The sequence below is a fragment of the Morone saxatilis genome, unplaced genomic scaffold (assembly GCF_004916995.1).
Source record: "Morone saxatilis isolate NCDOM2014 unplaced genomic scaffold, NCSU_SB_2.0 Contig10, whole genome shotgun sequence".
Lineage (NCBI taxonomy): Eukaryota > Metazoa > Chordata > Actinopteri > Moronidae > Morone > Morone saxatilis.
In genome coordinates, this window is record NW_023339652.1 from 8955622 (window position 1) to 8969981 (window position 14360).

General features: G+C 39.8%; 2 protein-coding genes across 2 annotated transcripts in view; one reads left to right on the top strand and one right to left on the bottom strand.

Moving 5' to 3' along the window:
• LOC118342295 (voltage-dependent calcium channel subunit alpha-2/delta-4-like) overlaps nucleotides 1–3103 on the top strand; it is a 24050-nt gene extending 20947 nt beyond the window's left edge. Inside the window, exons 26-28 of the mRNA XM_035680790.1 lie at nucleotides 255–382; nucleotides 2497–2565; nucleotides 3084–3103. Of these exons, the coding sequence (XP_035536683.1) occupies nucleotides 255–382; nucleotides 2497–2565; nucleotides 3084–3103 (217 nt within the window). The remainder of the gene's footprint in view (nucleotides 1–254; nucleotides 383–2496; nucleotides 2566–3083) is intronic.
• A 3396-nt stretch (nucleotides 3104–6499) lies between these two features.
• lrtm2a (leucine-rich repeats and transmembrane domains 2a) overlaps nucleotides 6500–14360 on the bottom strand; it is a 26215-nt gene continuing 18354 nt past the window's right edge. The window contains exons 3-7 of the mRNA XM_035679650.1: nucleotides 13299–13525; nucleotides 12532–12657; nucleotides 11912–12000; nucleotides 11388–11545; nucleotides 6500–10127 (exon numbers count right to left, since the gene is read on the bottom strand). Coding sequence (XP_035535543.1) covers nucleotides 9607–10127; nucleotides 11388–11545; nucleotides 11912–12000; nucleotides 12532–12657; nucleotides 13299–13525 — 1121 coding nt within the window. The 3' untranslated portion in view covers nucleotides 6500–9606. The remainder of the gene's footprint in view (nucleotides 10128–11387; nucleotides 11546–11911; nucleotides 12001–12531; nucleotides 12658–13298; nucleotides 13526–14360) is intronic.

The following is a 14360-nucleotide window of genomic DNA, read 5'->3' on the forward strand; positions in this document are numbered from 1 at the left end:
CTCACTCACTCACATATGTCACTTTTTCAGTCTTCTATTTTTTCTTATTCTCCTCCCCTTTTATTCATTTTCCACTTTATCTCACTGTTTTTTTTTTTTTTTGCTGTGCTGTTTTTTCACATCCTTTCAACATAATTGACTCAACACTTTATCCTATCCTCATTTTCCTTATTCCTCCTTTCCTTTTATCATAATGTTTAGGCAATAGATAGTAGGTTTTTTTTTACTTTCAGCTTATTTTTGTCTCTCCCCAGGTCTTTCCTGACCTCCACAGACAAGGAGAATATGTTCACTTTGGACCATTTCCCAGTGTGGTATCGCAGAGCAGCTGAGTACCCAGCTGGACAGTTTCTATACTACATGCCCAGACAGGAGACTAGAGGTAGAGGACATACCTTTACTGAGCAAACACATACACAAACACACACACAGATACACACACACAAGGGCACACAAAACACTTTTTGTACTGTTTTATTTGCAGTTTTCTCAGCCATGTTCAGTAGGTTGAGCCAGAAATCTCTCAGTGACAGGCTCATTTCTCTGTAGCCTGCACACTACAGCTGCTGCTTTCTGTTTATTTGTCTACTAGTTGTGTATTTTTGTAGTTTGTATGCAGTGCAGGTTTGAAAAATGTTTTTTTGTGTCATTTCACTCTTGATTAATATTCTGTTTAGGTTTATTCTTCACCATAGTTCATATTCTGGTAATTTTGCTGTTGTGAAGAATAATCTGCAGCTCCAAAGTTAACTGCTACTGTCATCATGTTTATCATCACATCATACTAACACTTAACTCCATCTTTAAATCTAGTTGAGAGATGAAAGTCAGTATAAAAAAAACGAAAGGATTTTGAGCCCTGCCCTTCACTGCCTCTGGATTAAATTGTCTTATTCAGCTCTGCTAGAACACAATGTATATTGTAAGTGCTCATAGTGCTTTATTTAACACAAAGTGCTTTAGGTAGCAACAAAGGCTCGACACAGTGCAGACTTAAATGTAAATTTGTTCAAATAAAGCATGTTCAATGAGTGTAGGGCTGATAATACTGCCCTTCCTCATGACAGAATACAGGGTGTGTGTATATATCCACTTTCACACTTACTTAAAGTAAGTATGCATGTGTGTACTGAATCTACGGATGATTAAAATTTTGATCTTACCTATAAAAGATACTGGACACTATAGGATATTCACACTTTTAAAGTTTGAAACTCTATTTCTAAGTCCTACTTTAAGATGGTGAAAAATGTTTCATGCTGTATTCACATTGATATAACGAAACATTTTATTATACCGCCATCTTTTTAAACCTCCCCATTAAAGTACAAATGTACAAAAATGCCCTTATATATGTTTTAGCTTGATGTTAGATATAGTTTGTTGTGTTCAGATATATTCAGGGACTATGAGGCTGACTATAGCGCCACCTTCAGAGCAGAGGAGGTGGAACTCCAAGCGGAGGAGGGAGGGAGGAAACGGAGGGAGGCGGATGAGGAGGAGGAGGGTAGAGGAAAACTTTTACTTGTACTTGGCATGTCTCCTCTTTTTATTCATCCTCATTCTGTTCTTCCTCACCCTAATTTCAAAGCATGACGAGTGCTGTTTTCCGTTTCTTTACCCTTCCCTTTAACAGTCTGTTTGTCTTTTTCTACATCTGCGCTGTTTCTCTTTTTTCTTCTCTGTCTCATTCCTCCTCCTCTCTCTGTCTTCTTTCGCTCACTGCATGAGCATGCCATCAGAGTATGGGAACCTCCTCTCCTCTCTTAGGGAGCCAGTAAGGTGTCTGGTTCATTTGCATTGTGCTGAGTCAGTGTCTCTTCTGTCTTCGATTAATCCTTATTAAAAATTGTTGAGTTTGCTGGCTGTATTACACCCGTCATTCTGTTACTAAATTATGTTTTAAATTACATTCAGTGGCAAGAAATCCCACGCCTTATCACCGGGTTTGTCTTAAAGGAGTGAATAACATAAATAGAAACATGGGACACATGGAAACACGTAGTAAAGAGACACACAGTTCTTCTGTTTTGAGTGTAATAGTCGATTAGCTCTCATACCCTGTGTTATATAATGCTTAAACTGTTAATGTGGCTGGAATCTGTGGCTTTCTGACAGTTGGCGTCAGCTGGCATAAAGGCTGTGAATAGAGACACAGAAGATGAATGCATGACTTTATTAAACATTACTTACTGAGTCAATCTGTCACCCACATATTTTTTAAACACATTTTGGCATATATGTACTAACACTTCAGCTGTCACTATCACTGTTAGTGTTGGCAGACTTATAAATGATGTATTCAGTGTGTGAGAAAATGAATATTTCTGGGAACATTTTCCTTTTCAGTCCTTGTGCATGTATATACTCATGCATGTTTATGTATTCGGAAGGAACATTTGTTTGTTTGTGATGTGCATGCATCCATGTTTCCTCACGCATGTGTTGATAAAGTAATGTAAATTATTGCTAATTGTGTGTGTGTTGCTGTACCAGCAGGGAGGATAGTGATTGCTGCCACTGCTGTCACTGTTACGGTGGGCAAGAAAACTGCCATCGCTGGAGGTAGGATGACAATTTCCATTTAATTACACACTCTCTCACACACATTTTATGCCACAGTTCCCTCTCTCTTTCTCTCTCCTTTTTAATCTTCTCTTTACATTCTTTCTTTTCTCTTGTTTGTAATGTAATGTATCCTCTGTCTCTTCATTCTTGGCTATTTTTCTCCTCTTCCTGTCTGTCTTTTCTTGCGGTTTTCACACAGTAAAATTGGCTGGCTGATTTGTTGGTGACATTTGAACTTGCTGATTTGACGGTGATTGCTGGTAGCATCACCTTCCAATCAGCATTTTGCTGTTGATGTGCTGATTTGTCAGTAACCCTTTGCCATGGACGTGCTGTGGATTTCACTCCAAGACAAATTAAGGGCAAACTTTGGTTGTGAGTTTAGCTTGTTTACATTTATATTTGAGTAGTCACTTAAACTTATTCTGTTGTTGCACTGACTGGAAGTTGCTTTGGATAAGATAAGGTCTTTCGACGACAACAGGATTTTGTGATCTGTGTGAAATTTGTGTAAGATGTGAAGATCCCTAAGTAAATCAATTTCCACAAGGGGATAAAGAATTTAGACAGGAGCTGTGAATAGAACCCAACTTGACCTATTTTTGAGGCCAATACTGATATTAGTAAATTATAAAAAGCTAATGACAATAAATTACCTTGTTTTAAAGATATCAGTATACATAAGATTAATATATATAAGATTAATTGAATGCATAGACACATAATAAAACTATTTTGAACTAAGAAAAATTAAGTATAATATACACAAGAATATGCTGCCAATAAAATATTTATTTGAAAACAAAATCTTACCACAATGACCATGTAGTAGATGTTCCAGTGATTTAGTGATTTATCGTCATTAAGTCCTAAAAGTGCACTGATAAAATAGAAATTTGAAGATCTACCTGTGATGCCTGGAGAGTACTGTACCTTTGTTGTGTGTGGTTTCTTCAATAGCTCCTAATCTCTAATTTCACTGAGGCTCTTGATGATTATGTGTGCGGTATCTTTTCTTAAAGATGTTTCAGATGACTCCATAACGTTTATTGAGCTGTGTTTGAGTGTGTCTGTGCTCCAGTGTGTATTTCACGCAGAAACATTTTGTCTTACAGTTCATAGTCTCTGACTTTGTTTCACGGCTTTCTGATGTGCGTGTTAGCGTGTGTTTTGTCCTGGCAAGCCCATCTGTGGCTGACACACTCATCAGTCATAATTATCTGGGTGAGACAAGGCTCTCTGGAGCTGCATCCTTAGAGCATATGTATGTGTGTGTGTGTGTGTGTGTGTGTGTGTGTGTCTATACCTGCATGCATTTGGTGTCTCATTATGCTAACAGACATAAAATCACCCCATGCACACTTACACATACACACTCACACACACACACACACACACACACACACACACAAACACCCGTGCTTATCTGTATTTCACAGCTTTCGTAGAAATTGTCTCAGGTGTGAAAATCATGTTATATTTGGAAATGGAAAACAGGGAGAGCAGGGAGAAGTGAGAAAGAGTTCAAAATAGACGTGTTTCTGTTGGTCTCGTAATCTCATTGCCTCTCATTCTTACAGTTTTTTAATTAATATAAAGTCATAATATTTTTCTCCATTTTGCTTCATTCTTTCTCTCTCTGCTTGTTTGGGAACATTAACGTCACAGTATGTCAAATCCACAGCTCTGCTATAGCCTACTGTACTTTTTTTTGAAAATTCAGTAACTATTACATCAAAAATCAGCATTTACATGAAAGTAAGCGTACTGTATTAAAAATGAAAAGGATCTTCAGTCATATTAATCAATGTAAAGAGGCTTTTTTTGTATGTTGATGGTCATACAATGGTCAACTATTGGAGGTAAAAGGTTGTATATGTTTTTATTCCCCGTTGCGTTACTGGATGTGGAACAGCTTTTCTACCAGCAGTTTCACTTTAACAACATAGAAGGAAAAGCAGTATCAATGTTTTATAGACTTGCTCTTTGACTTTCTTTAACACACCCTCACAAAAAAAATACACACACAATCATGCACACTACTCATCGTGTTTCACCCTTTGACACTCTTCCTGGCCCTGTTAAACCCTCACATACATCTCTCTTTTCTTAGCCTCTCTCCTCCGAAGCTGTCAGATCTGTCTCCCTTCTCCTCCCTACACTTTTTTTTCTGTCTTTCTCCTCCCCTCGTTACTCTCTTTCCCCTGTCGTGTCACTCTCTCTCTCTCTTAGTCCTTATTTCGCTCACTTCCTCTGTCTACTGTATTTCTTGCTGCATCTGGGTAAGCGAAGTCACGTTTGTCTTCTGAACAAAGGAGGATATTCAAAAGCTGCCTTGTCAAAGGGATGCACACACACATACAATCATAAAGCTGTACAGTACTCACCTTTGGCATGACTACTATACGTGTATGGTGTTTATTACAAATGCCTTGATCTAGTGTTAAAACAAGTTTCCATATACTGTAAAACCTGAAAATGCACGCAAAACCAACTCAGAAAACATTCTCTGGTCAGCTCTGTTACACGAAAATATGGACCACTGTAAAAACAGTACACAAGACTTTCTAGCTATCTACACTGCTGGTTTGCACAAATGCATGTTGCTAATAATACTGTAGCATTTTGTAGATTATATCATCAGACATTCACATTATCAGAAACAAAGAGAATAGAAAGTTGCTAGCTTATGCAACCGAGCTGTGTTTCATAGGTGAAAATTGTCGTTCCTGTTAAATGCAAATAATAATTATTATAGTATAATTATTATTAAAGGTTGTAATTTAATTTCTGACCACTGAGTGTCAGTGTTTGTCTGAACAGAAACTGGTCATTTACCCCCTCTGTGTTTCATTGTAGTTTGTGTTTAGCTTTAATGCTGATTTGGTGGCAGATTTAATTTCTCCTCCTGTGATGAAGGCCAAGGATTTGGTATTTCAGAGGCTGATCCAAAATCAGTCAACAGTGACTACAATAAAGACTGTGTTTATACTATTCTAAGGCTCAGCAATGGATTAGTATATCTCTGTGGCAGAAGTGACAGGCTGTATGTAAATAAAACCTAATACACTCCTATTGACAGAGAAGCAGACTGGAAGAACGAGAGATAAGTAGGTAAATAAAAATGACAGAGCGCTTGAGTAGGAAAAGAATAAAGGATAGAGAGAGGATATTTGACATGGAGGAGGAGGAGAGGAAACAGGGAATAAGGATAAAAATGAGGCAGAAAGGGAGGTACGATGCAGAGGTGAAAAAGCGAAAAAAGACTCACAATAGACCGAACAGAGCAAAGGATAAAGAGGGCAGAGATGAGGGAAATGGTGAGAAGACTAAAAAAATTATGGGAGGAGAGGCGACAGAAAGATAAATGGCGACAAGATAAAAGAGAGGAGAGAGAAAATGAGAAATACAGAAAGGTGAGAGGAGATAGAGGGCTTCGGACAGAGAAAGTCAGATAGGATGCAGCATAGAGGAGCTGTTATCATGACTGATTTATATTCTCATTCGACCCTGTGTATTTATTCCACTTCAGTTTCTACCTATATCTCACAACATCATATTTTCAGGCTTTCTGTTCACCCAAAAAAGTAATTTGTACTCTTAAAGACATATTTTTCCCACCATTTGACTTAAAACCATATATGAAAAACACTTTTTGAAGTTGTGTAACTGGCAATTAAAATAAAAAAATTAAATAGATAATGTTAGGCTACTGTAATTACCCAATATTGCATGTGTAAAATATCCAGGATCTAGTCTGTAAAGGTATTATCTTTTACCTAAATTTCCTACCTCAGTCAATATCTATTTTATTTTGTGCTATTGATCATTTTGAAAGAAAAGATAGTTGTCAAATCTTGTCAGTGGTCTGGATGTAAATTTGACATAAGTGTGATATGTTTTTATTTAAATCAATGCATATTGACCAGGAAATGCTTCATCATCATCATATCATCATTGTCATAATAACAATCTTCATAATAACACTACACACCATAGATTTCTGGGCACTGTATTCTTTGAGGCCCTCAGTCATCATGGCTGCTGCAGTTTTACGTAACAAACTAGAATTTATTATGCTTTACACACACAGGCTATATGAACATGTTTCAGCTAGCTAAGATACTTAGCTACCAACAACACAAGACCTGCAGACCAGGGGATGAGAGGACAGTGTTTCTACATTTATAGACAGAGTTTAACCATTGCTTTTTTTCAATTACTGCCCCAGAGTCCCTTCAAAATATCGCTTTACTTTGCTACGTTTTTAAACATGTCATCTCCAAATTATTTTGACCAGCTTAACTTCTCTATTTCTTTACATCGGTGAGGTGACCATTGTTAACTTAATTTGCAAATCAGACTTGATCATTACTGAACTGAAGGATCAAATAATAACTTTTTTTGCCTCTTTAATTCCCACCAGCTTAGTCTTTTACCAATAATATTCTATATTCATATTTAGCTATTCTGAAATAATGAATAATATATATATATAATATATATTTAAATAATGAAAAATGTATATACGCAGTTCTAAAGCACTAAATAAAATATAAAATCCTATTTAAACAATAAGTTCACCTGTCGCCTATGTGATTCTACGCTAAATAAATCACCCTGATACATTTCAGAGACGAGGCAGCAGTATGGGGCCCTTTTTATTCTCAATGGTCAAACTCTCTCTATGCCTCTTGCAGAAACGTTACCAACTATTAAATACAAATAAATGAACACGACGAATAAACAAACATTACAGAGATATTAAAACTTAAAACAAAACATAGAAGTCATCAACACAACAAAAGACGTACATCATGAATTGATACAGAAAAACAATAAACAGTTACTTCAAAAACATTTTGGGGATCGCTGGGCCAACACACCATATTAGAGACTAATATAATAATATTTATCTGCATTATACCCAGGTATAAGATAACACACTATTAATATAAGTTTATTTCCAGCCAATTGGAAATTGAGAGGGAACAATTGTTCTACTGTAGGGGAGCAATATGCAATGAAAGCCTGATTTTTTAGATATGTAGACAGGACAACACAATGTTAAAGCTTACATAAATAATTCAGGTCACAAATAGAGATGTTTATGAAAAGACTATGTAAAGCAAACAAACTAACCTGTTTTGTGAATGCACTGACAAAGCATGTGAATCAAACAGACTCCTCGATTAAGTGATGATTACTAAGTTTACAGCATAAGGGCTCTTTGGCAGTAACAAAATTTTCATGTTATGGTGACACCCCTTCCATTGCATATTGCTGACCTTTCAGAAACAACACAAGGACAACAGTATGGGAGAAGGGATTGATAAAAGGAAAGAAAGGAGGTGGTCTTAAAGGAAGAGTGAAAAACTTTCCATAAATAGCACTGGATGGAAAGATGGATGGAGAGATAAAGGGATGAGAAGGAGAAGGAGGAGGGGGAAAAATAGCAGCGTCTTTTTGTTTAATCCCTTGTACATAATAATCCCTCTGGGCAAATCGTCCATTTTAGAAAGAAAGAGAGGGAAGGGAGGAGGGAGAGGGAAGCCAGAGAGGATCTGAGTAGGGAAATAAAGTGCAGGAGTCTGAAGTTTGTAGTCCTTAGATGAATTTCTGTAGTCCTTGCCAGGAGACAGGGTTCTCTGAGATAGTGCTTCCATGCCATAGTAGCAAACATTCACCTCTGAGGGGTGAAATCAGTCTGAAAATGAGCTCCAATCAAAGAAGATCTGCTTTCAAGCAAAGTCTGTGGTCCTTTAAATCTCACAGCATTGTTGTGAACACTTTTCTGAACCTGAAGCATAGTCCAAGAAATACCAGAAAATTAGTTTGATCGCTTTTTCACCATATACTGACCATAATCATTGAACAAGCATCAAGTAAGCAAGAACCTTATTCTGCGAAAAAGTGACAAATACAGCAAATTCAAATTCCAGTTAAAATGGTTTGTTCCCCATATGGATAAGATTCATTGTAGAATCTCTTGCACAGCTCCAGTCTGTGACACCTGGAAGATGTTATAAGTCCAGAGAAAATCCAGAGAGAAACAGTTCCAGTTCAAATAGGGGAGAATATCTAACCGTTGTCTCTGACCTCATGTATTTGAATCCATAAATGATCATTTTATCCATCCAAATGGTTTCCTGTTCCTTAGTAAACAAGTCTCAGGAGACACAAGACCCAGGAGACAATGTTTGATTTCCTATTAACATATTATCTGTATGTATCCCCAGTAGATGTTGACTATAGAAATGACATCTCTTTATGTTTATCCACAACGTTGCTGTCATTTCCCCCAAACTTTCCATAACTGTCTGTTTCTTTGAGACTTTGAGGTCCAACGGAATGCAGGAGGAGCATTAGGCTGGACAAGGGTGAAGGGATCTCGACTGGGGTCCTGGTTTTTTGGAGAAACTATTGGCTTTTGAGAGGTTGAGGAGGAGAAAGATGCAAACAAAACAAGAGCTGGGCACTACCTAATACCACAAATTCTTCTCATTGTTGTGAATGTTGGTCCAGTCGACACCATATATACTGTATATCCCTGAAAATTCAATCCAGTTTTAGAAATACTGACTGATCGTACCTTGTAACAGCTTAAATGATATGTTTCATACTAGAGAGAGTATCAAATAATTTTTTCTCTCTGCCAGTATAACGGTAAATTCAGCAGCAGCCAAGAGCAGCAGTAGGTGGTTGGTAGGCGAGTTGGAGGGATGATTGGTAACAAATACTGCAGTGAGTAAAGGCTCTAAATGGAGGAGAAAATCAGGGAACAGATAAGGCATGTGAGGGAGTGTGTTAGAGAGAGGGACAGAGAGGGAGAAGGTTAAAAATAGAAAGAGGGCCAAGAAAGGAAGACAAACAGCGGGAGAAAGATGTCAGTTTGAGAGTCAGAGGGAGAGGTACCATAACTTTCACTGTGCATAAAACAAGCTCTTCCATCTCTCTCCTCTTCGAGCCCTTTTAATTTTCGCCCCTTCGAAACCTTCACTCTTTGACAAGCCACCCCTCCCACGTCCCGTCACTCCCCTAGGCCACAGAGGAGATCTGTTTCTCCTCCCTATCGTCCCCGTCTGCCTCTCCATCTCCCATCAGTGGCTGCCTCTTCTTCAACTCTCTCTGGTACTTGGCCATCAGCGAGGCGTAGATGCAGCCGTAAGCCGCGGCTGCCACCATCATGATGCAAACAATGCCGCACACCACACCAGCAATCACCACGGTGCCGATGGCGCGGCGCACACTCACTGGCCGGTAACGGGCCCGGACGCAATCTGCCGGGGCCTCCCCGCCTCCTCCACCTCCCGTGTTTGAAGAGGAGTCATCCCCAGTGTTGCTGTTGTCAGAAATTGGTGTTGCCCCACTGGGGCTAAGTGCGTTCCTGCTGCAGGGAGGACCGCCTCCTTGTCCAGAACGGGAACCCTCACCTCCTCCACCTCCGTTCTCATCTTCAAGTTGGAGGCAGTAGTTGAACATTTCCACTGGAACCCCACGGATGTCTCGCCCACGCAGATCCTTCGGCAGCGTGCACTCCACCGCGTCCACCTTACCCCCTGACGGAGAGAGAAAGAGGTGCAGAGACAGGAGGGCAGGGAGAGGTCATTTATAAAATGCCTTATGCCTGCAAAGCACTACCAATTAACTGAGAGAGAGGCAAAGATGGAGAGGGGGGTGGTTGAACCAACACTAGGATGAGTCATACATCACTTAACACACACACAGAGTTTGCTGTGCCCTCTACACTAAGTTGGAGATAGCCTCAAATAAGCCCTTCTATAATTCATGAGATGACATGCCTAGCTTCAGCAGAGTTCTAGTGTATGTGTGGAAGAGGGAAATATCTGAGTCACTAATTCCCACAGGCGGCAGGAGGGTGGGGGCTCTACTTTGTTATCATCACATGCTGCATTTGTCTCCACACATAGTACTCGTCTCGTGGTCGTGCGTTGGAAGGTTTTTGATCGCCGTCAGATACGTAAAGCAACAGAAACAATGAGATAAAGGAGGAGGATAGTAGAAAGACAGAATGAGGAAAGTGGTATTTAGCCCCCAGATGGTTTTATCTCGGCGTGTGACTAAAGAATCCCCTCTGCAAACAGAGCTCGCTCTCCAAATATCTCCGAATATCCCAGCTGTGTGTATGCTCGAAGTGGTTTGCAGGAGACAGAAGTCAACACGGGCTGCTGTCACCAAGCATTTCACACTTGTTCGGTGCTTTGTCTTACTTTCTATAGCACATATCGTGCATCATCTACCCTTTTAACAACTACTGTCATGCTTTCATGTTCAACGACGAAATGTCTCCTTGTAAATTTTCTCTGCTGCTCTGATGATTATTAAATTATCATGTCCGCCGTGTGTCAGTCTCCGTCTGAAGTGTAGTGAGCTGAGCTGGAGAGAGTAGAGCCCAGCAAAGCAGAAGAGAGCAGAATGAAGCAAATAGGAGAATGGAGCAGAAAAGAGAAGAGATGCTTCATTAGCGGGGCAGCTGAGGCCCGAGGCGCTGAGGTGAATGTAGATTTTACACATGAAGAGAGAGCGGAGAGCAGCTGTGGTTATCTGATGTATTAACAGCCTGCAGAGACACGTGGTACACACAATGAGCGTGGTAATGTGCATTCACACACACATGCAGTTATGTTGCTAGAAGCTCAGGCAGGAATAAATAGAAACACACACCTATCTGTAAGGGGGAACTCACATTCTCTAGTTTCTGCCCATCGCTTCATGACTCCTTTGCCCTCTTGTCCTATCCCCAGATTGAAATCAAACACACCCTTTCAAAGCTCATCTAACAGAAATCAAACATCTACCTCTGTACAGCAACCACTCCATCCAGTGTTTGAAATCGCGGAGGTTGCAGTCACATTCCCAGGGGTTGTGTCCCAGTTCCAGGTGTTGTAGGTTGGCAAGCGGCTCAAACGCTGCCCTTTCCAAACCCTGAAGCCTGTTACCCGCTAGAGAGAGCCACCTATGAAATAATTAGAATAAAAGTAATTTATTCTCCTAATTCTAGTTAAAGAGAGGAGTTTACCTGTGTAGCACTGATTTAAAATTGCCATCCTGTACTGTAAAAACACTGAACACATCAATCAACTGAACATCAATTTAATAATGTGATACGTAATTTTGCATACATTTGCCATGCTGTGATATACTGTATATTGATATTGGAGAAACATTCTTGTTAATATCCATATTATTATATTGATTTGATCCTGACCTTTGACATCCTCTCTGGAGGATGGTGATAATGTTGCGCAAATGTTGCTCTGGGAGTCTGCAAGAGCACATTTATTTAACCATGTCAGTGTACAGTGTGTTTGTTGATGTCTACCTGAGGCTCTGCAGCTCATCCAGTAGCCCCAGAGGAACAGACGACAGACCGTTCAGGGACAGATCCAGACTCTGAAGACCCCCCAAACCCTGTAGAAACATCCAAACAAGCTCTTTGTGTATCCATATTTGCTCAGACATTACAGTACTGTACAATTCACTTCTCCCAAAACCCATATTAGTATTATTGGCTTTTTTCACAGTTGCCAAGAGGCACTACTTGCATCTCCTGATGGGCTAATCTTGTTCAATTTAGGGTCCCAAGTGAAGTCATGACACAAGCTCATCCTGCAGACTGCTTTGGTTCAGATAAAAGTGGATGAAAGTGTTGAGCAAATAGTTTATTATTAATTTACCACCTGGACAGAAGCCCAGTCATGTATATCTGCTCGGGTTGGCTCCGCTCCTAAACAGAGTCTGTAGAGCCTCACCCAGGAGATGAAACAGTGTACCAGTAGTGGTATCAGCATTTTTGTTTTTGATTGACTGATCTCACACAGTATATGACAGACAAACAAGAGTGTGTGTGGGGGGGGGGAGTGGGAAATATTTTATGAATGAAGTACTGCTATACTGTAGACTGTAGCGAGTATGGTGTTATATATTATCTACAGTGCCTACCTGGAAGAGTTCTCTGTCCATTACTGTTAGTGAGTTGTTGTGCAGAGTCAGTTTTGTCAAGTTGGACATATCTCTGAATAATCCTGCTGGTAAATTATCCAGGTAGTTATTAGAGAGGTCCAGCTCCTAAAATACACACACAAAAAAACATTTTTATTCCCATACATATCAGCATTTTAGACACTTACATGATTTAAGTTGAATTACTTAAAAATGGTGAAAAAGGTAGAGCCCTGATATATATCATATATGGTGATAAAAAGTACTGTGTGTTTTCTTGAAGGAAATAATTGTGAATGGAGTCTGATGAATACAGTTTTACTGTTCATTAAGCATTGACCTAATCAATTGTATCTGATGTGTTAAATAACAAACAGTAATAATATATAAGACAGCAGCCAGAGGTTGTAACTAATAAGGTTGTATTTATCAAGACTTTCTGGCAGGTGCAGTAACTATCCATCATTTTTTGCTCTTATATTTGAAATACCAACTTGGCTGTGCTGTGCACACAATATGCTAATGGTGAGTAGCCCTGCAAAATTTTGAAAATGTCAACTTTTCTCAAGTTTCCAGACTAAGAGCATAGGTTGTTTGAAGTTGGCTCAGTCTGACACCCACCCTACTGCATCACTTATTGTCCTGGGGGTAATTCAGTGTGTGAGGCAGTGCGTAAAACACTGCACACGCTACTGTAAACGACAACGAAACAACACATACAACATACTCAAAACTTTCACTACAACAGTAAACAATGGGCGACAGACCTCCAGAGAGGAGAGGTTAGCGAAGGCAGAGGCTCCCAGCAAGGCAAGCTTGTTGTTGGCTAGCAGGAGGGAGCGGCTCCCCGGAGGCAGGATGTGAAGGGGAGGCAGAGACGAGAGACCCCGGCCTCCGCAGTCCACTAGGCCATCTGAGTAGCAAAGACAGGGAGGAGGGCAGGAGGAGGCTGCTGGCAGCAGTGCTGCCAGGAGGCAGAGGACACAGAGGAAGACTTCAGGAGGAAAAAGAGGAGGAAAGAGAGAGAAGAAATGTGATTATTTAGTTTTTCCAGCAGATTTTCTTTTCAGTGTGGAGACCAGTCAGGAGGATGCAGGTGCAGAAGGACTACAGAGAAAGTGAGAGAAATAGGCAGATGCATGAAGAGGAATGAATTGAAAGATGGAATGGTTTTAAGAGGAATTTATTTCCAGAAATGAATCAGAAGAATCAGTTTGTAATTTGCATTCTTAGACACATGGTCAACCTAGCAGACTGCAAAATAGTCTGTTTATAAACCAGTCATTCTGTCAATTTATTGCATCACATTGTCTTAGATGTAGGTTAGAAGAAGAGAAAAATAGAACCAGAACTATCCCTGTCACAGAGACTTATACAGTTGTCAAGAAAAATCCAAAAAACAGAAAGTATTCAAAAGAGAAGGAGGGGGAAAAAAACAACAACAGAAAGACGGGGCGAGGTAGGAAACAGCAGCTCAATCCTAATGAAATACCTTCCTATGCCAGAGGCAGTTTTGATATGCTATTTAAATGCTGGAATTACATAAGAAATTTCCATTTCCACCATTTTGTGCCACAAAACAGGGGTTTTCATGGATGTTTGAACCACACAGAGGTCTGAGTCTGCTTGTTCATGTGGTCAAAAATTCATAATTTTGTTTGTTTCTTGCCCACTCTGACTAGTATTTCCATGGCGGCAGTCTATTCTGATTCTGCAGAGTCAAAACCAAAAAAAACCCCACTATACTTGTGTTCAGTGTTTATTTGTGAGTATGCCTAGCTTTGTCTTTTTCTTTGTCTTTCTCTCTCTCTGTGTGTGTGTGTGTGTGT